The sequence below is a fragment of the Pleurodeles waltl genome, chromosome 3_1 (genome assembly GCF_031143425.1).
Source record: "Pleurodeles waltl isolate 20211129_DDA chromosome 3_1, aPleWal1.hap1.20221129, whole genome shotgun sequence".
Lineage (NCBI taxonomy): Eukaryota > Metazoa > Chordata > Amphibia > Caudata > Salamandridae > Pleurodeles > Pleurodeles waltl.
Window position 1 is genome coordinate 688698482 of NC_090440.1, and position 20767 is coordinate 688719248.

Consider the following 20767-nt stretch of genomic DNA (forward strand, 5'->3'; position numbering starts at 1 on the left):
AAGCCACGGGTTGGGATATACAACAGTCACATGAGAAATGCCTCCTAGGCCTTCTTCCGCTGAATAAGGGAAAAAAACATAGTAGATATTATGCCATACTGGTCCTCACTGTGGCAAATTGCCACATAGCTATCCACAGGTTGAGTCCACGAGCCTCAACCAGGGAGGCAGGGGAGTCTGATATGATTGAGTGAGCATATGGAAAACTAGAAAGATGCAAGGCACAAGGTGTAATGTTGGCCTGGGCAGAGATGACAAGAGTCCTGCTTACTCATGAAGAACTGCAGCAAGAAGGCCGTAGCTGATATAATAATTTGCTAACTATACCAATTGAAAACCCAGATTTCTTGTGACTGCGAAAACTAAATGTAACAAATAATTGGGGAAATACTGTGCTGAATCTTTCTTGGAAAGAAAGAGGGAGGGGACTGTGGGTGGGCAGGGAGGGATAATTTCTTGAATACATCATTTAGTTATTTTAGCTGACAGGAGATTTATAGAACTGGATATTGTGTTTTCGCCTTTGCTAGTCCAAATTCGACAATCATTTGTAAACACTTGTCTGATGTAAACAAATGCTACCATCTTGTTTAAATAAAACATAAAATAACTGTTTAATAGCATATAGATAGTCAGAGCAGAGATCTGGATTGAAAAAGGTTATGCCTCATGAACTAGGTACTGAAGCTAAGTGATCTCTGAGAAGCGATAATGACCATTCCCTCATTCTTGGTTGGGAGACCATGTTGGAAGGCTGAACTCTGTCCTTTATCTTCTGAAGGTACCTTAGAAGAAAGGGAGATGGGGAAAGACATGTACAAGGTCCCCTAATCCATCCAGCATGAAGTGATCTTGAATGAACCAACCATTGTCCTGCCAGGAGTAAAAGAAATTGCAATTTGATTTTAAGCATATTGCAAATGTGTCTGCATTTGTAGACTTCATGTCTCAAAGATGCAGTTGAGGATCCCTTGGTTAGCTCTCAGTCACAGTACAGACTGAGCACCCTGAAGATACAGGTGGAAACGGTCCATTCCACAGACTCATCACCAGCTGGTATAGCGGAGGAGAGTGAACTCCCTCAACCTTCTGACACAAAAATGCCCTTGGAAATGGCCTATTCCCACAGATTCATCACCATCCAATGTAGTGGAGAAGCTGCCATTGATATTGTCAGATACTAACAAGACACCATAGGAGGCGCCACTGACATTGTCAGAGTAAATTGTCACCACCTTGGGCCTGGTCACTAAAAGGGGAATTTTAAAGCAATAAACCATCTTTAGCTCAATTAAGTTTATGCAGAATAATTTTCTCCAAAGCCCTGGTGTATACGCCCAAATAGTGAGCCCCTCTATCTGTGCTTGGAAAATCTTTCTTGGAAGAAATCTACAAACCTTGTACTCCTAAGAGGCAGCCTAATTCCATGTTGGGAATATGGTCCCAGTCATCCTGTGATGAACTAGAGATCGATCAATAGATATGAACCTGCTCTAGATGTCCTGTGAAGGGTCCCACGATCAGCCAGGTAATGATGTAGCTTGGAATGAAAAACTAGCCTATGCAGGCCCCCCGTGATCCCAAAAAGCTCCTGGTATCACCAGCGAATATTAACTCAGTTGAGGAAAATCCCTAACTACTCTTGGGTCTATTATGGTTGCCATAATCTTTAATGAGTTCCATGCAATATTTAAGATCAAGAAGTGCTCTAGTGTTTGGTGAGCAAGAAAGAAGGAATATGCTCTCTGGAAGATTTCATGCCTAGGCAGATGTCTAAGTAAGTGTAGCCTGGCACCCATGAGGGTATCCATTTTGCAAACTCACACTGGACTGCATTAAGAATGAAGGCTGACCCAACAGTGAGCAGAAGAAGCTGTCTGTGGTCTTGGCCTACATAAATATGACAAAATGTGTTCTGTAGAGCCAGCCAGAGTTTGTGTTGAACAGTGGCCCAAATGTGAGCCAGGTACAGCATTCTAAACCTCTACAAGTGAGGGTACGGACTGAAGTTGCACCTAATCCAGGAGTCATCTTCCTTATTTTCCACCTCTGAAGAAGAGACTTGTATTAATAATTATGCCACCCTTTTATGGGTCTGAACAGCTGTATGGTCATGGGAAACTTATGACTTAGCACTGAGGAGCCCGAGACACTGATTGACACAGAGATGGAAACACAGAACACAGGCCCTCATTACGACTTAGGCGGTCTATTTCGTAGATCGCCAAAGTCACAGCCGCCATATGACCGCCAGTGTTGGCAGTCCGACGACCGCCATATTATGACTACTGGCTGCTCTCCCCCACTATTTGACGTGGAATATGTCAGTAGCCATACCAGCGGTCTAGTGGAGCTTGCTCCGCCGCCACGTCACCACCACACTGCCTGCTGTATTACAACATTGTAAACGGCATGGTGGTGTTGTGTTGGCAGGGAAGGTGATCGTCTGGCAGGGGATGGGGAGGGTGTTGAGGGTTGTGTGTGTGAATGGGGGTGTGTATGTGAATGGAGGGGGTGGGAGGTGTTGTGTGTGTTTGTGTGCATGTGATGTGTGTGCAAGTGTCTGTGTGCTTGTGTGAATGCGTGAATGCGGGGGATGGGGGAGTATGTGTGCGTGTATGTGGGGGGTGGGTGCTGTGGCCGTGTGTTTATGTGTGTGTGTGAATTAGCCAACGTGGATGTGTGCGTGTATGTATGTAAGTGTGGTGTGTGCATGCATGGATCGGGGCGGGTGAGAGCGTGGATCGGGGGGGTAAGGTTTCAGTATAGGGATCTGGGGGTCAGTACAGGGACTGGGGGGAAGCATCCTACATGGAGGGGGGGTCAGGGAGTCCTGTTGTGACAACAGGAATTAGTATTCCTGTCACCAGTATCCTTTCCGCCAGGGATTTTGTGGCAGGGATGCCACCACGGAATCCCGTACAGAAAGGATACTCATAATACCATGGGCGGTGTTAGGTGTACCACCAGGTCGAAGGTGGTCAGTCTTTTGCTAGGCGGTCCCACCCCCCTGGGGGTACCTGCGGTGAACTGGCTGTGATGCGGTCTGACCACAACTGCAGGCGCGGCGGGGCAGGACCGCCAAAGTCATAATGACCACCACAGTCTTTGTGATCAATGAGAGCATCCAGAGGGCTGTTCAAGGAGTACACTAGTGCTGGTCATTTCTCACTTGTCTGTGTCAGCTAGATATACTGCTTTTCTAAAGACAAGTTTCACAACTAACCCTCCTCCTGTACAGCCTGATCTTCTGTCTTAAAACATTTTTTGAAGAATGGATAGAGAGAGAGAGAAACAATATTTTTGCTTTTGTTTCCTGGGCCTTCCAACCTCTAGTTGTGATTATCTGTCATTATCTGAAGGAACCTAGAAAATACTTGCATGGTTGTGATGTAATGTAAGGTAAAAGGATTGTTAGAGTGCAAGCTAATCACCTGTGAGGGTCTCTAAGTGAAGGGCCAGGTCTTCAGTTTCTTGCGGAATGTTTTGAGCATGGTGGTTGTTGTGATGTCCAGGGGGAGGGAGTTGCAGGTCTTTGTTACTAGGTTGGTAAATGAGCGGCCTCCTGTACTGCTTCTGCAATTCTGAAGAATGTGTGCGAGTGACAGCAAAGGCAATCGGAGTTTGCGGGTTGGCTGGTGGAAGTGCAGACAGCAGATGAGGTAGGCAGGATTAAATGCTTTGTAGGCAAGGATGAGCATCTTGAAGGGGCAGTGTTTCAGAATGGGGAGCCAGTATAGTTCCCTGTAGAGAGGAGTGATCTGAGTGCGGTGAGGTAGGTTGAGAACAAGTCTTGCAGCGTTGTTTAGGATGGTTTGGAGCTTGTGCGTGAGGTGGGCTGATATTCTATAGAAGAGGGTGTTGCCCCAGTCTAACCTGCTCATGATGAAAGCTTGGGTGATGGGCTTTCTGGTATGCAGGGGAAGCCATGGTTGAAGGTCTTGTGCCTTGATGAGTAAGTGGCCACAAGAGTCAATGTGGGATGTCCTTCAAGGAGAATGAAGAGCTGATTCTGATTCTACTCAGGCTGGGTATAAGTACCAGAATTAAATGCATAATAAGACATTCATTAAACACATATGAGAATTCCAAACAAAATTCAGAATTTTCAGATTCTTAAGATTCATGATACAACACTTAGGGGGTCCTTCTGGCACTGGTGATTATCTGACCGCCAGGGTAAATGTGGACGTCCCACCGCCAACAGGCTGGTGGTGCAGACCGCCACATTATGAGTGTGGCAGGTTGGCTTCTGCCAACCCGCCACATCTCCACTCATATCGCCATGACGGTCTGAACCGCCGGGCCTGAGATGATCATCTCCAAACTCGGCGGTCCACAGAAGACCGTCGGTGGTATCAGGAGCCGGCCTTCTGACATGGTTTCTACGGCGGTGGCACCGCCACGAAAACCATGGCGGAAGGGCTACCGGTGACAGGGAATTCATTTCCTGTCACCGGTAGATGGCTTCCTCCTCCCCAGCAAGCACTAGACCCCCCTCCAGCCACAGCGCACCCCACCCCCTTCTGACATAGCACCCCCTTCTGACACTGCACCCCCGCATACAAGCACAGATACCCACATGCACCACGCATACAGCCATTCACCTACACTTACATACACGCATCCACTCACACATTCTCAACATCCATACACGCATTCACAACTCCATTCATACACGCATTCACAACTCCATTGATACAAGCATTCACAATTCCGTTCACACATGCATTCATGCACGCATACTCACACCCATCCAAACATACATACTCACACACATACACACTGACATACAACCATGCAAACACGCATTTATGCACACACGCAAACACCACACACTCATACACGGACACACAATACCCTCCACCCTAACAACCCCCCCGTCAGACGATCACCTTACCTGTTCCACTGAGAAGGCTGTCCGTCAGGGAATGGGATAGGACGCTGCCACCACCGGCCGCGTACTGCCAGCAGCACACCACCAGGCCATATTATGTCCCATAATATGGCAGGCGGTGTCCTACTGGCGGGGCGAGGCCGGTGGTGGAACCGCCAGAGCGCCTCCACCCGCCAACACGACTACTGCTGGATTTCCGCCCAAAGTGTGGAAGTACCCGGAAGTACCCCTGACATGGCAGGCAATAGACCGCCAGCAATGGCGGGCGAGAGACCAGCAGCAATGGCGGTCTCCTGGCACCCGTGGCTTTGGTGGTGTTCAATGAAGACCACCAAAGTCATAATGAGGGCCTTAGCCTTTTCAGAAATTGTCTATTTCTGTAGGTCTGTACAATCCTACTCCAACTATTTATTTCAACCTTTCAGAGGCAGAGGTCCCATCTGGAGTGGAGTATTTTTGGCAGGGAATACTAAGGTTTACCTTGAGATTAATATAATTTGCCTAGGAACCCCTACTCAATACATATTTTTCTCATATTATTATTCCTTTTTGACTGCATCCTCATAAATCTCCATGTGGTGTCTAATGTTAATGTTAAGTAAATCTTATAGAGCACAGCTTTCATTTTCAGGTCTCATGGCACTTAAAAGACAACAGGGAGCCACTGTTCAACAAGAATTAGTTAAGTAGAATAGTTTATTTTTTATTTTTAAATTAATTGTCACTCAAGATCCAATGGTAGACTACACAGAGATAATATGCTCCCTTGGCTACCTGCCTTGGTACACTCGGACCAGTCTGGATTCATCCCGAAGCGTAGTACCTTTCACCACATGAGTAGATTCTCCAACGGATGATGGGCCAGTGGGGGATCACACTTGAGAGACATTCAAATGGTCCACCTTAGATGGACGGTGCCCCAGTGTATCTTGGACATCCAACCTACTCAGCTCCCATAGTACTCTAGGTCTTGCAAAAAATTGGAGAGCTATCAAGTCTCTGGGTTAACCCAGGTAAATCAAAATTGTTTTCATTGGGCAGACTGTTGGGGATCGCAGTGAAGGGGCTTCCTAGGGTGGGAATCCCCTGGGAGACAACTGATGTCCGCTACCTGGGAATACGTCTGATACAAACTGCCCCAACATACCTTGTTCTTAACATGGGAAGGGTAGTAAAGGGGCTTTGCACCTTGATTAGTTCTGGAGGGCCTTACCTATATCCCTCATGGGCAGGATAGCTGGTGCAAAAATTATTATGTTACTGTGCTGCTTCTATGCACTACAGAATACCCTTGTCACATAGGTTCTCATTAGCCTAATGAGACTACTGAATTCGGGTGGCAGAATCACCTGTACTGCGGGGGACTGAGTTTGATCCCGCACCATGTGACACCTGTCAGCTTAATCCAAGTTTGTTCCGGCTAACTAGCAGTGCCTCATCTCCACCCAAGAGCAGGAATGATTGGGGCAACTGGACGCATGACATACATGACTCCTCAGGGGAATCATGGTCACTTAGATCTCATCCGTTTCTGTCAGTTACAATAGTCTCACATATGGAGGACAAGTATAGTTCAATAAAGTTTTATTGAAGTAACTGCATTTTAGACAATGAAGCATGTATTGCAATAACTAGGATGACAAAGCACAATAAGATTTAAATTGTGACAAGGAGAGTAAAACTCAAGAATAACGCTACCATACTGTCAATAAAGTTTATATAGATAGTCCCTATCTAACCTATGTTAGAGCACAGCATGTTAAGCTATAATTCTGCCTTTCAGGTTCCCCCTAGGAAGACATCATCCCTCATACCCGAGCTAGAGGCCTGTAGTCTACATAAGCAGCTGTAGCAAAGCAATCAGCATACAGTCGTGGTCATCTGTCTGGAATCTCCCTCTAATGTACATGGGTCAAAGTAGTGTTTTTATAATAAAACAGCTGATGTTCCAGGAAAAGATCCCCATGTAAGAGTGTGTATGTTTTTCAGAACACTGGAGACAAAGCGTACCACTTTTGCCAGCAACCTATCTTACTACAGCCTTGAGAAAAGAACAGAGTGAGAGAAATGTCTTGTTTAAGAATGCAGTGCTGACCTAGGTGGAGAACAGCTAGATAGAGAAAATAAAACAAGACTGCAAGTGTGGCTAATGTTAAAATAATAAAACAAAGCTCAATAAAATATGTCTAGGTTGAAATGCACAGCAGCAGGCCTAGTTTACTAAAATAATGAGCATAAAACTGTAGCAAAAATGGCTACTCAACACTGTGTATGCGATCCCCCGATATTACCTTCATATCCTGGACAGATGGTTAGTAGGATCTGCAGTCGGGGTCCAAGCGCAAGTGTGTTACGCTTGCTGTACTGAGCAGAACATGGGACCAAGTGGGACTTGAGGTTCCACATTTTGATCTATACCATATGGCAACGCACCTACAGCACGTAATACACTGGCTTGGCCGAGACGATAAATGGGAAAAAAGGCTCTTGTATGGCCCTCATGGTGGGAGATACCTGCCAATACTACTTATGAGTGGTGCAACGGTCCCCACTACTTTCCCCTACATTACCGGAGTGGTGGCTGAGATTTGGGAGGGAGTGGTTCGAAGAGTTATTTGGCATGCACCCTATGCACTAGATATGCCCTTATGGGTAGTGCAGCCCTTCTAGCACATCGACGACTCTGTCAATAGAGAGGTGGAGGGAGGGGAAGGCGGTGAAACCTTGGGAGATCTTTGACCTGAGGGGCAGTTTATCATGAGAGAGGAGGAATTAAACTTGACCGGGGACAATACCTTCAATACATCAAAATCTCGACCACAGCTTGTGAAGTATGGCAGTCCTTTCACATTGCGACACCCTGTTCCAACACCCTGGTCGCACTGATGGCTATAGCTCAGGGTCGGAAACTAATTTCCCATCTATTCAGAACACTGTTGGACGACATCGCATTAATGACTCTTAAAATATAAACTAATTGGGAGGTGATGCTAGAAGAACCCTTATTGCCTAGAGACTGGTTGAAGATTCATGAGGGAGTTTGGACAGTTTTATTCATCAAACATACCTTACTCCGCAGATCCTACACACTATCTACGCCACTTGACTGGCATGCTGTGCACACTGCAGGTCACCAATCGCGAACTTTGCCCCATGGTATGGTTGTGTCCATCTCTATTCACCAATTGGCAAGAAGTACTACGAACTCTGAATAGAGCCTTGGGATGGGCTATACCAATTAAGAGTTTCCAGGTGTTAATGGACCTGCTCCCCTCTCCCATACATAAAAGAAATAGCAGGAAGTTTGTTTTCCTGTGCCTGGTGTTGGAAAAGAGGTGTACAGCAATTGCATGGCTGGGTACGGCACGACCTACATATGCGGCATGGCTGAGAGGTGTTTCTGAATGGGGAGTTGCAGGAGGAGGTGCGAATGAGACCTGTCCATAGGGATGATGAACTTGAGGATGACCTGTGGGCTTGGTTGGCCATGTCTGTCTGACCTACAGGAAACGTGGGGGCGGATCACCTCTGAGGAGGAAAAACAGGTAATACGCTCCCCATATGACTCAACCTTTGATTCTCACGGAAGCCAAAGTTTACACTGATTGCATGGAATACAGCCTATAAGAGTTGGGCACAAGAGCAGTGAGAGGGGAGTTAGTTGAATTACATACAGAGTAAAGGGACACAACCAAAGGTGGCAGATTGTTTTTTTCTGCCAATGTTTAGTGGGAATGACTGTGTATAAAGGTATCCACAAGCATTGCTTGTGTTCAATATATATTTTCAATAATGAGGATCTTTAATCCATTTACTCAACCCTTAATCTAGGATACCCGTGACAGTAGTCAATCCTTCAAATCTATCCAGGGTAACATATCTCAGTGTCTATGGCTACGGAGATTGCGACATGCTTTGGCACATAACATTTCATGTAAAACAGCCTACAAGTTGCATTCTCAATATAATGTCCCTGGAAATCAATAAAGTCTATTTAAAAAAAAAAGTTTAGGTATCAGAGCCTATGCACAAGGTGAGAAACTAAATAAGACATGTCAAGGTTCTTACATAACATGCAAGTAGAGGAGATATAATTAAGACAGCCTAAGGTTGTAAGGAAGGTAAAATTTGTTCACGCCCAGTATCAACAAAGTCTGAACAATTACATGAATTTGTTTGGTCAGTTAACTTAAAGACAAAATCAACTTGATCACCTCATCCAACCTTTCTTATCTATAGCAGCACAGTGGGGTACTCCACAGATATATCAGTGTATAACCATATCAGACGATGGAAGGAAGAATGAATCTGAGAGCAAGCATTTCTCTCCCATTTGAAAGCAGAGAGGCATTAGCTACAAATTTTAGCATTCCAAATTTTAGCTGTGTCGCTTGAACATATGTTACTAGGAGCACATTGCATGCATTGCCACAAATGGTCCACTCCAGCTAGTACCTGTGTCTCTGGTAGGTTAAAATACATGGAAGGAGAAGGATTGTAAAACACATTAGAAAGAGACATGTTGGAGTACCAATCACATTTTCTCCTTAACACCAAGGACACTTTAATTGCTCCTAAAATAGATACCAAAAGATATGTGAGTAGTGATCAGATTATCTTGTCATTCACACTGTGCAAAAGCAATTTGTCTCTGGTAAAACAGGCATTTGGGAGGCGCTGTTTACTTTCTGTGTAACAAGTTGAGTTTCATGAAATCAAATAAAACATGGCTTATGAAAAGCAGCTATCATTTAAGGCACTTGTGGTTTTTAAATGGGATGGGTGCTCATACCTGATATCTCCTCTTAAATGCTGCAAAATGACTGCAGCCTGTCCAATAAGCTTTCCAGTATATACTTCAAAGCTTTCAATGACCTAAACAAAAACTTAGAGCAGATAGGCCAAAAAGACTGTAGATGTATTTGCAACATTCAACTTTTGGCGCACTGTTGGTAAAATTTCACTTTAAAATTATTCATCCTTTCCTTTATCACTTAGTATTATATTTAAAAAAACAGATTAATAAAGCAGACCTAAACACTGAATCTTTTGCAGAGTTGTACTTTGCAGACCATAATTGCAGACAGCTCATTTCAGACAGACAACATACTCATTGTAAAATGTGCAGTGAACTTTTTTGGACCATGAGTGGATTGGGCGTAAATAGGGTCCCCATTTTTTTGCCCAAGGTTGGGGGTTTGTGATCTCCTTACCCCTTGCTCTGTCAAGGGCTGGGGGTTTTCCCAGCCCTTCACTGTTTAAGAGCATGATTGAACACAACCCAAGGGACTAACAGCTGCCCCAATGTTGCTAAAAAAATCAGGGTTGGAGAGGCCCGGGATAGCTTACTGCTGCCCAACTGTCCTGTTGGTATATGTCAATAATGCGCCAGAACAACTTTTTGCTTTCCTAGGCCTATTTCATCCTCATATTTTGAAGGGTAAATGTTGCATGGGACAGCTGTCTGCTATCCTGGTACCCAGTTTACTAATGCGAACTGGACACCATTCCAGTGCCCAGCTTTCAAGGGTCTCCATTGCTAATAGCCAAGCACCCTCATTTCCTTTTCCACAGAATCTCAACTATAAAACTTTGAAATGTGCCTCTCTCTTGCTTTCCTTGTCTGAATAAAGACAGAGGTAAGTCAAACACAACAGATGCTACCTCATGCAAACACAACAGTAAATACTTTCTCAGCAAATGTCTTAATGACAGAGTAGAACAGGAAAACATGCTTGTCTGCGAAAGATAGTTGACCTTACCCAGAAAATAGTGTCTAGTCTAGGGTCTGGAGAACTAAGAAAAAACATTAAATCGGTAGTCAGGTCAACTCTTTCATGAAAGCACTATTTTCTACCGTCAGCAGAGAGTCATTCTAACCATAACTTCAAAGCAAGCTTTAATCCTTGAGGGAGAGTTCTTAAGAGAATTCCTTTAAAAAAGCCCAAACATGGCAATGCTCCTGTTAAATGTAATCCTCACTTGTGATAGTAAAAAAACCCAGTTTGGGAATCACAACAGAATAATGTGAAGTACAGGTTTACAGGTACAAATCTCAAAGGACTGTAATCTCTGATCTAGATGCCATTCTGAAGAGGAGGTCAACAAAATGTTAAGATTCCCTTGGAGGTTAAGTTTTGCACATTAATACATTATGACCTCAGAACACATAGTGTGAGTGAGCATGCCCTAGATGAGTTCGATATCCAGGAGTTAATGGCGGAGGAGGGAATGTTGGATGTTTGAAATGATTTGACCATGGAGTACAGCTAAGTTTAGAATTTGATTCGGGGTGAAACATTGTGGCCCACTGGACTACCTCAATGAAGTGGCGCTATGAAGTCAACACACTTGAGTCAGAGATGGTTATCTGCTATTGGAGCTCTGTCAAATATTAAATTGGTGCTTGTAAGATGATGAACTTTTGTAATTGAGAGATTGTTAACACTGAGTAACTGCCAGCGCCTGAGATCCATAATGTTGATCCTTCAAAAGGGAGGAATTTGCAAACTCAAAGAACTCTTGAAGTCGAAGCAATTAGGACCTTGAGAAACCCTCAACGTCAACATGCTAACTGCAGCCAGAGCTGTAATAACTGTGCAGAAACATGGAGGAAGAGTCAGGAGTTTGAAAGAATGGCAGCAAGGAATGAGGAATGGTAAATTCGACCAGCCTGTTTCCTTGGCTAGCTCCATTCAATGTGAGGGGAGTTACAAAGAACTGATAAAGCCCACCAATGGCTGTGTATCTTTTTCTTGAGAACTCCTTCCACCCTAGGAGACATTGCAAGAGCAAAAACAACCTTTTGTGGAAATAAGCTGTTGGAAATGGCCCTTTCTGCAGGGTCATACCCAGACTTTTTGCCTTCCTCCTTCTCTTTTTTCTGACCTTGCATTTGTTGGTTTTAGGACTCTGGGCCACTGCTATCCAGTGCTAAAGTGCATGTGCTCTGTGTCTAAAACATGGTAACATTGGTAACATATTTGATTTGCAGGTAAGTACCTGCTGGGTGCACTATGACTGCCCATATTGAAATGCTACTACTGGGCCTGCAGCACTACAGTAGCCTTTCATGCATATCTCAGGCCTGCCATTGCAGAGCCTGCGTCTGCAGTTTTAACTACCGCTTTGACTTTGCAAGTGCATTCACTTGCCAGCCACAGACCTTTCTTTTTATTACATGTAAGTCACCCCTAAGGTAGACCCTACTTAGCCCCAAAGGCAGGGTGCAGTGTATTTAAAAAGTTGGACATGTAGTTTTAATTTTAACATGTCCAGATAGTGAAAAACTCCTAAATGTGTTTTTCACTATTGCAAGGATGCTCTCTCCCATAGGCTAACATTGGGGTTACCTTGAAACATCTTTTAAGGTAAATTTCCCATTGGAAAAATATAGAAATATGGACTTTGGTGTCTTTGGACTCACAAAAAAAAACATCTTTTGGTAACGTTGGTTATTAAATTCCAGGTCTGAAAATGCCACTTTGAGAAAGTATGCATTTTCTTACTTTAACCACTTTGTGCCTTGTCCTGTCTCTGAATCCACACCTGGGTTTAGGTGACAGCTACATTTGTGCATTCTCACCAGGCAGCCACAAACAGGAAGGGCTGGGTGTGACAGGAGATACATCTGCATTCATCTGCATACTGACAGTCATCCTGGGCAGGGAAAGGGAGAGGCAGTTCACACTTACAGCTGAACAGGCTATGTCCTGCCCTCACACAAAGAGCTGATTACCCCCTACTGGTGGTCTGGAGCCAGGGCTGGGTTGAAAGGGATTCTTGTGCACTGCAGAGAATTATTTTGTAATTACCCCTACATCAGCGGCCATTTTGGGTACAAGTACTGTGCCTCTGACACTATATACTCACAACACTTCTGGACTGAGGACATTCTACTAGAAAGAAGGTGGGACTGCCACTTTGCTGTTTGCTCTATGTGCTGTCCTGCTGCCTACTAATTCTTGCCTGGGAGTGAGAGGACTGGATCTAACTCTACATCCTGCGATCTAAAGTTTCTCCAAGGGCCTGGCTGAGTTTGCCTCCTATTTCTGAGGTAGTAGGGATATCAAAGACTTCACCTACATCTTTCTATCAGCACCTGGGCTCCTCTGTTGTGAGTCCTGCTCTGCTTAGTGGTATCAAATCCAGTCCTGTGCCCTCAGAGGTGAGTGTTGTGCTGTAACACAACAACCGATGCAACAGAACCAGCATGTCACTTGGAACCAAGGCATCCTGCTGCAGAAATGCCACTTTGCCGCTGCCTGCACTGAAGCCGTGGACTCCGCTAGCTGACTGCGTAATGCAACAACCCCGACATAAAAAGCAGCCCCGGCTTGGCCTATGCAACACTGACACATTGGAACCAGTCCTCGCCGCTTCTAGACATCGACGCATCAATGACGATGCCCAATCAGGAAAGGACGCATAGCCTGCAGGCACAATGCATCCCCTCCTCTGGATCTCTGCATTGTCACTGACCATTGACGCAACAAAGGTACTGTTAGCGGGTCTGTGTGACTCCTGTACCCAGCCTGCACTCCATCATAGTCAGACTGCACTTTTGGATTTGCACTGATCCAGCAGAGCCAGATAGTTCCGGTTGGAGCTATTGTCTTTTTAAGCACTGCATGTTGATCTAACCTTTATACATTCAGAACTTGACTTGTGTATGTTGGATTTTTGTCATTTTTCTCTGGCTTAACTCAGATAAATATTGGCTAGTTTCTTAAACTGGTGTGGAGTCCTTTTGTGGTGTTTTAACTGTGTTACTGTGTGTGCGCACAAATACATTACACATTGCCTCTTGAGTTTAGTCTGACTGATCTGTGCCAAGCTACCAGAGGGTGAGAACAAGTAAATATTTAGTTGGCATTGTACTTGCCCTAATTAAGACTGTTGTCTCTACTTGGACATGGTGCAAACCTCTGCAACTAGAAACATAATTTAGCCAGCAGAAAAGAAATGCCTCTAAAAAGACTCTCTCCATAAGAGGAAATCTTGTCAGGTAAATAATATTCCTGGAAAAACACATATTTATACAAAAGAGCCAAAGATAAACTGTATCTCCAAAAAAGTTTCAAATCATACAAAGATGACACAAATAATGAATGAAATTAAAAAAGGTTTAACTGGAAAACATGTTACACATAAATACGAAACAGGTAAGAGGCCAATGTTGTTGATCTTATTTATACTACAAAGCAAAAAAATAACTGCCTTAACAGACAGTGGAGAGTCGGCATCGCTGAAGCCTTAAAGTGACACTGTCAAAATTATGTGTTGTAAGAAAAGTGAATGTCTACATAATTCCCACTTTATTTTTTTGCTTTTTTAGAGGGTTTTAACATGTAATTTCGTAGTCTACAAAAGTTGCATTCTCAAAGAGTGATTTAAAAAATATTGCCAGGAGATCGTCACTTTTTCACAATTTAAACGTTTTGAGACCACAATCATGGGCTTTAGATACATAAATAAAATACCATGATGGAGAATTAAGGAAATATCATGCAACACTGTAAAAGCTACAATGTTGAAGACAGACAGAAGCACAAACAAGTATGTACATATAATATGACTATATTGGTCAAAAGGGAGAGACCAATGAAAGAAAAAATAGAGGTCAACATAAGCAAATATACAGGATGGAATGAAAAGCAAGGTTAAGGGAAACGGAAAATGAGGTATAATTAAAAATGAGTGTGCAGGTTGGATTTGAATAAGCAAGGGTGTTAGGAATGTGCTTAATTTCAACAAATGGTTGCATGTGGAGCCCATCAGCACCGTTTTTGGGGACTAGCAGTGGTGTAACAAAGGCCCCCACAGCCCCTGTGATGCGGAAGGCCCAAGCTCCATGGGGGCTCCGTCAACACAGTAATCTGGCCTGAGAGCTCCCGCAAGAGTCTGGGGGTGGAGGGCCTTTGAGTACAAGTTTTGTTACACCACTGGGGACTAGCACTTATTTTTCAATATTAGGAGTTAACCCAGAATAAGAAAGAGAGAGGTAGAAAAGAGGGTAAGTAGGAAGACAAGAAATGGGAGAAGACCATTAAATGATTAAAGGAGGGATGGAAAAGAAAGTGCAACATTGAGAAGAAAGGCAGTGAAAGCATGGTGGTTAATGAAAGAGGCATGAGGTAGAATCAAAATTAGACAGCCTTGGTATTGGACAACACTGAAACTGGGCAAGGCCAGCCATGGGCTTCTGAAGAAATATTTGCCCCGCTTTTTTCCTTTTTACAAATTAAGTACTGGCCACAAGAAATTAAATTACTTTATGCAATAAAATAGAATAAAATAAAATAAAATAAAATTGTAAAAGGACAAAAAAATTTATTATAGGACAGGAGAGTCACAGACTCAGACAATAGTAAGCATTAGAATCTGGGAATGATTTGTTGAAACGGAAGCAACAGGAGTTTTTTCTACTCATGTAGGGGAAAAAGAGATAGAGAAAACTAAAAAGTAGAAGGCTCCAGCAGAATATGCTAAAGGATGGCAAAATGCAGACATGCAAATGCCTGGCTTCAAATACAAGTTTGTTTAAAACAAACCCCAACGGAGAAAGAATGCCAGAAGATGAAACAACAGCCTTTGTGATGAAGATGAAAACACTTACAACAGGATGGATAACATGAGATGATGAATGTATCAAAGGGGCTGGGAAAGACTTGGCAACAGTGCAGCACCACGGCCTTCATCCTGCAGAGAACATAGGAGGCAATGATAAGAAATGGAGAATGAAAACAACTAATGATTATTTTCTCTGAAATGTTGGAGATGATATCAATGGAATTCATTCTTGTTGGTGGAACCTTTCTTTTGGTATGGAACACTGAACCCTCGACTCCCAAAATTTGTTTTAAAACTTATTTTCAGCATCAATTGGTACCTGGGCACTTTTTCTCATTGCATGTTTGGACCTCCTCTCCAGAACCCTCACATGGATAGCCTTGCAAACCAGTTCCTTTGCACATTCTGAAACGCCTCTGCCAACCCGCATCACACGTTTTTGAACATAGGCTCCACTGGTTCCATGGACCCCACTTGCCATCAGCTAAAAAGAAAAGAAACACACTCAGTGTATCAACCCACAGAGAATTTAGAACAAGCATCTGTTAATGGTTCTGCCAACAAGAATATGAAGATGTCAGGGGTGAGGCAAACAACGGAAGAAAGGAACATTAAAATATAAGGGACCCATGTCCAATATGCCTATAGGTGTACCAAAGGGGTTATCTTATCAAAAAGGTACTTGTTCCAAAGAAGTGATCCCAGCGATAAGTATGGTTCCCTTAGAAGCAAAGGCCCTCAAGTCTCATCATTGGGCTTGCTGCACGCCAGACTGGTGCTGCAATGTCTGATGGGACCCACATTGGGGTCACTAAGCCAAACTGCTGTGCAGAACAAAAAGAAAGGAAAAGTGGAGAGAAAAAAGGGAGTTAAAATTGACTCAGCTCCCCCTAGGTGATTCTCTTTAATTGAAGTCGGTGAGAGTTGGTCAAGATTAAAAACAGAAAAGCGAGTATAGGGGAGATGATGGCCCTTTTACTCTTACAAAAGTGGTTGAGAAACACTATTTCTTATGCTACTCTAACAGTCAACATGTTTCACGCCTTACCTTGTCCATACAAATCTAATGGCGCTTCTTCAGGACTGAAACAAAATCTTCTCCAACAAGAAACAGACACATTGATCAATAATGATAATGCTGTTGGCACAGGTATCTTATGGTGAGATTCTACTCACTAAATCGTTCAATGAGTTCTTACAGATGAACCATACCACCCAGTTTGTGGCACGGTCTTTTTCAAGGACAGGCAAGTTGACGATTAGTCATAATTGCTGATAACGGAGGATCCTCTCTTCCGGAGTCTCCGAGCACCGCCAAACCAGAGGTTTGGCATGGAGTAAGCCCAATGATGAGACTTGAGGGCCTTTGCTTCTAAGGGAACCATACTTATTGCTGGTGACACTTCTTTGGAACAGTGTACCTTTTTGATAAGATATGATATGATAAAGGAGGACGTACACTGGACCAGTTATCAACGTCCTGTTTTTTTTGTGAGTTTACCAAAGGGGTTACACATCTGTAGTGGAATATAGTGTTAATGAATAGGTGGCTGAATCATAAAACAAAGTTCTCCTTTGTAATATTCGTTGAAAATGTCATTTTCATGTTGTGACTGAGCTCTATTTTTATTGGATAATCTTCTCTACCATGCTCTACAATAGAGAAGGCCATCACTTGACCGCTCCTGACCTGTATGTTTGTGTAATAATAATAAGTATTAATATAACATTTAACCGTGAACTAGTGCTATCTCAGAACAAGCTCCGAGTTGGCGCTCAAAAAGCCCAAAGTACCAATAATGAATCTCCAAGTTTGTGAACATTATATACAGAAAGATGCTTTCAGGAGTAACTCGGTCCCAGTGTCACTACGAAAACACTGGACTAAAACACAATCACATTAGATTTCGAAATGTAACTACACCCATAATACATTTTAAGCGGGAGGAATAGTGCTGGGAATTTTTGCTGTCTTCTCCCATTTCGGTCATGTTCTGGGGATTAGTGATTTTATATAGTGCAGCTGTTCCGCATGACATTACAATGCACACATTCAACAACGCTTGATTTACGTATGGTGAATTTGGAGTCATTCCTCTGGATGTGAACCACAACCGTAGGCCATGCCGTTTCATCAACGAGCTTAAGGTGTGCTACCATTACATCGAGAGTGACACCGAGAGTTACATTGCAGGTAAGTTTACGGTATTGTACATTGCAGGCCTTTACTTCGCAGGTATTTTAACTTTTATTGGTTTAAGTCGTTAAATTATAAAAGTGATTTAAAATATTGTGATTGGATATAAGCATATGATAATCTTTTAATTATAAGCCATTTCACTTAAAATTAATAATAACTATTCATTATTATATGGTCATAATTTTCATAACCTCATTTAGTCATTTAGGTGTAGTAAAATTCTTAGAGTTCAGGGATGAGTAGTTCGTGCGGTAATAAGGGGTTTTTCGAGGTAGGGATGTTTAGTTTATAGGAACAGCAAGGGTTTTAGGGATCAAAGATGGGTAGTTTATAGGCAGGCCACTGGAATAATGTGATTGTGCAGCCGCAGCGGTTTTCGCATAGTTATAGATTTGCTATGTTTGCCACATAGTTCAACATCTGCTGTATAATCTGCAGATTTAACAAAAAAAAAATTCCAAGTCAAACGGTTCAAAAGTTACTGAAAAAGCAGCAACACATGGTAAAAGGCTCCACACTATAAAAAAAGGTGTCACATTATGCGGCATATTTAGCCTTTTCTAGTAGACTTAGTTACTCAACCCTGCCACATAATTTGGCCCTCTCTTGTCGCATAATACCGGTGGCCCTGTGTATAGGGTAGTAATTTGTCAGGGTTCCGAGGTAGGTTGTCTATATGGGTAGTACGGGATTTTGGAGAAATGGGTAGTGTATGGGAGCAGTAATCAGTATTAAGGTTCCTGGATAGGCAATTCACAGGTGGTAGTAAGGAGTTTTTGATTGTTCAGAGATGGGTAATGTATAGGGGCAGTAAGGGGTTTTGAGGGTTTAGGGATGGCCTTTGCACAGGAGTAAAACGGGTTTTTGGGTTTGGGGATGGGGATGGGTGGTGTATAGTGGGTAGCAAGGTTTTTTTTAAGGTTCAGAGGTATAAATTAAAATGTAAGTGTGGAAGCTTTAATACAGTAATTTATAGAAAAAAGTAAATTTTACATTTAAATGTATTTAAGAATAAATTAAATGCAATCACCTTATAGTGTTATTAGAAGAATTTAGAACACACCTATCAAACATACATTAAATAGGATTCATTTCAACCACCCAGGAGCAGAATTACTAACTGTTCAATCTCGTGTTTTACTTTAATAAAAGAAAAGCACTTAATACTAAGCACATAATGCTCCACAAAACAAGTAACCAGTACAAATAAACTGGCTTAAGCTACCCACCTTGGCTCATGCCCCATCTTGCCTCCATCCTTTGGTAGTTTCTTTGAAGATGTTCCCCTGGGGTTTAGAGTTTCTCTTGTGCAGGCATAAAGGCTCAGGCACAGATAACCCCCTTTCCTCAGGCCATAGTGCTCAGGTAATAAAAAGTCTCCATTTCTGCACAGTCTAACTTTCCCGGTGGCCGGCGGGGACCTGCAGGAGGTATGGCGTGCAATTTAGAGGACTGCAGCAGAAAGCAGAACAATGGGGGACACTGAACATGTAGATGGATGCTGGACAAGGAGAGACGTCCATCGGTTGGTGAACCTGCTTCTGGGTCTCTGGTGATGTGCAGCAGATATTAAGTGTTTGGGGGGAGGGGCACAATGGCACGAGGGCAGTCTGTGCAGGGTCACTGGTTGCACAGGCAGGGCTCCCTTTGGGTGCAGTCCTGGTCATGGCTGAACACTCCATTTTGGGGGCAGTTCTTGATAGTGGAGACCTGGTCTACCTCGTGCACAGTCACCTGGTGCTGCATCATCCCCCTTAGGCACAATTCTTGGCTATAGCGGCAAAGACTGCTGTCCGTGATTCCGATCTGAAAATGCTAGAATTACGAAATGATGTCCACAATCCTCAGTGCACAGAGATCACTCTTCACAGTCTTCGTTCATCTACCAGCAGTGCTTAACTTGTAAAGGTACAAACGCAAGGCCCAAAGCTCTGCTCAGAAGCCTGCAGCCAGTGCTATTAAATGCTACCTCATGCCCCTCTAATCCAATACCAGACATCCCTGCCCTGTCACCTCACTCTTGCAGGTTCTTGCTTTCTCCCTTTTGTGGCGGGGTTTAAGTCTTTCTCTTCCTTTCCCGTTTGCTTGATTTCCACCTCATGCTCTCTGTATATGTCTGTAAAGAGAAGTGCCGGTCCCCAAAAAGGAGTGCTGGTGGGCCCCATCAGCAACCACTGGCTCAAATGAAGCACTGTCTATTGGATCTACACACCACCAGCGGTCAAGCTGCTTCCGGATCTTGCTGTAAAAGGCCCACATTTTGCAGGTCCCTTATCTTTTTCAGCACGCAGGCTGGCTTGTAGGGGTATCGGGTCAGAGGAACTGTATTTTTTTTAGCAAGGTTTCAGATTATGGCCTATCACGGCTGGGAAGCTGACTTTTAGGCACTGCACTATTGCACTAGTTGCAGATCAGTCCTTTGAGTACTCTGCTGAGCACTTCTTGCTTGTTCCAAGACAACATGGAGCTCGGAGCTCGAACAACATGTTGGTCAGTGGCTCCCACCTTTATACAGTCACAGCAGACCAGAGATGCATATGCTGGTTCAGTGTAGAATTCCAGAGGTGGTTGAGGTGGTTCTTCTTTCAAGTGCGTAGAGGAATGCTCTTCCTGAGAGGGTAGCCTGCAGCATAGAGCACCCAGAAGTGAGCTTTCTGCTTCTGGTTATCAACACCTACAATGAACAGTGATTAGGAAGGAGATAAAAGGCTGGTCTCCCTTTTATCTTTAAAAAATTAGACTGTAGTTCCACCATTCAGCCACATCATCTACCAAGTAGCAGCACTACATGAAGAATAATCAGCAGACCCTCTTCCATAAAAGGCCTAATTACATTTCTAAAGGAGCCCCCAATTCAGTGTCTTGGCCACCAGGTTTAGAATGTCAGCAGCACATCCTCAAGTTTGGCTCCTCCAATTGCATGCCATCATAAAACAGTGCCTCTGTATTACTAAAATTCCAAATTAAAACTGATCGCAACTCAAAACCTCTGATTGTCAAATGTGCATCATCTTCCCTTCCATCCTTTCTATGCATCTTCTCACTCTGGGAACAACCTTCTGAGGCACATTCTTGTTTACCTTAATCTATATAAATGT

General features: G+C 43.5%; 1 protein-coding gene across 18 annotated transcripts in view; it reads right to left on the bottom strand.

Annotated features, from left to right (window-relative positions):
* ADGRB2 (adhesion G protein-coupled receptor B2) overlaps positions 1-20767 on the bottom strand; it is a 1191470-nt gene that overhangs the window by 535970 nt on the left and 634733 nt on the right. For all 18 annotated transcript variants that reach the window (XM_069223314.1, XM_069223308.1, XM_069223306.1 and 15 more), the window contains one exon: positions 15789-15953. In XM_069223314.1, coding sequence (XP_069079415.1) covers positions 15789-15953 — 165 coding nt within the window. The remainder of the gene's footprint in view (positions 1-15788; positions 15954-20767) is intronic.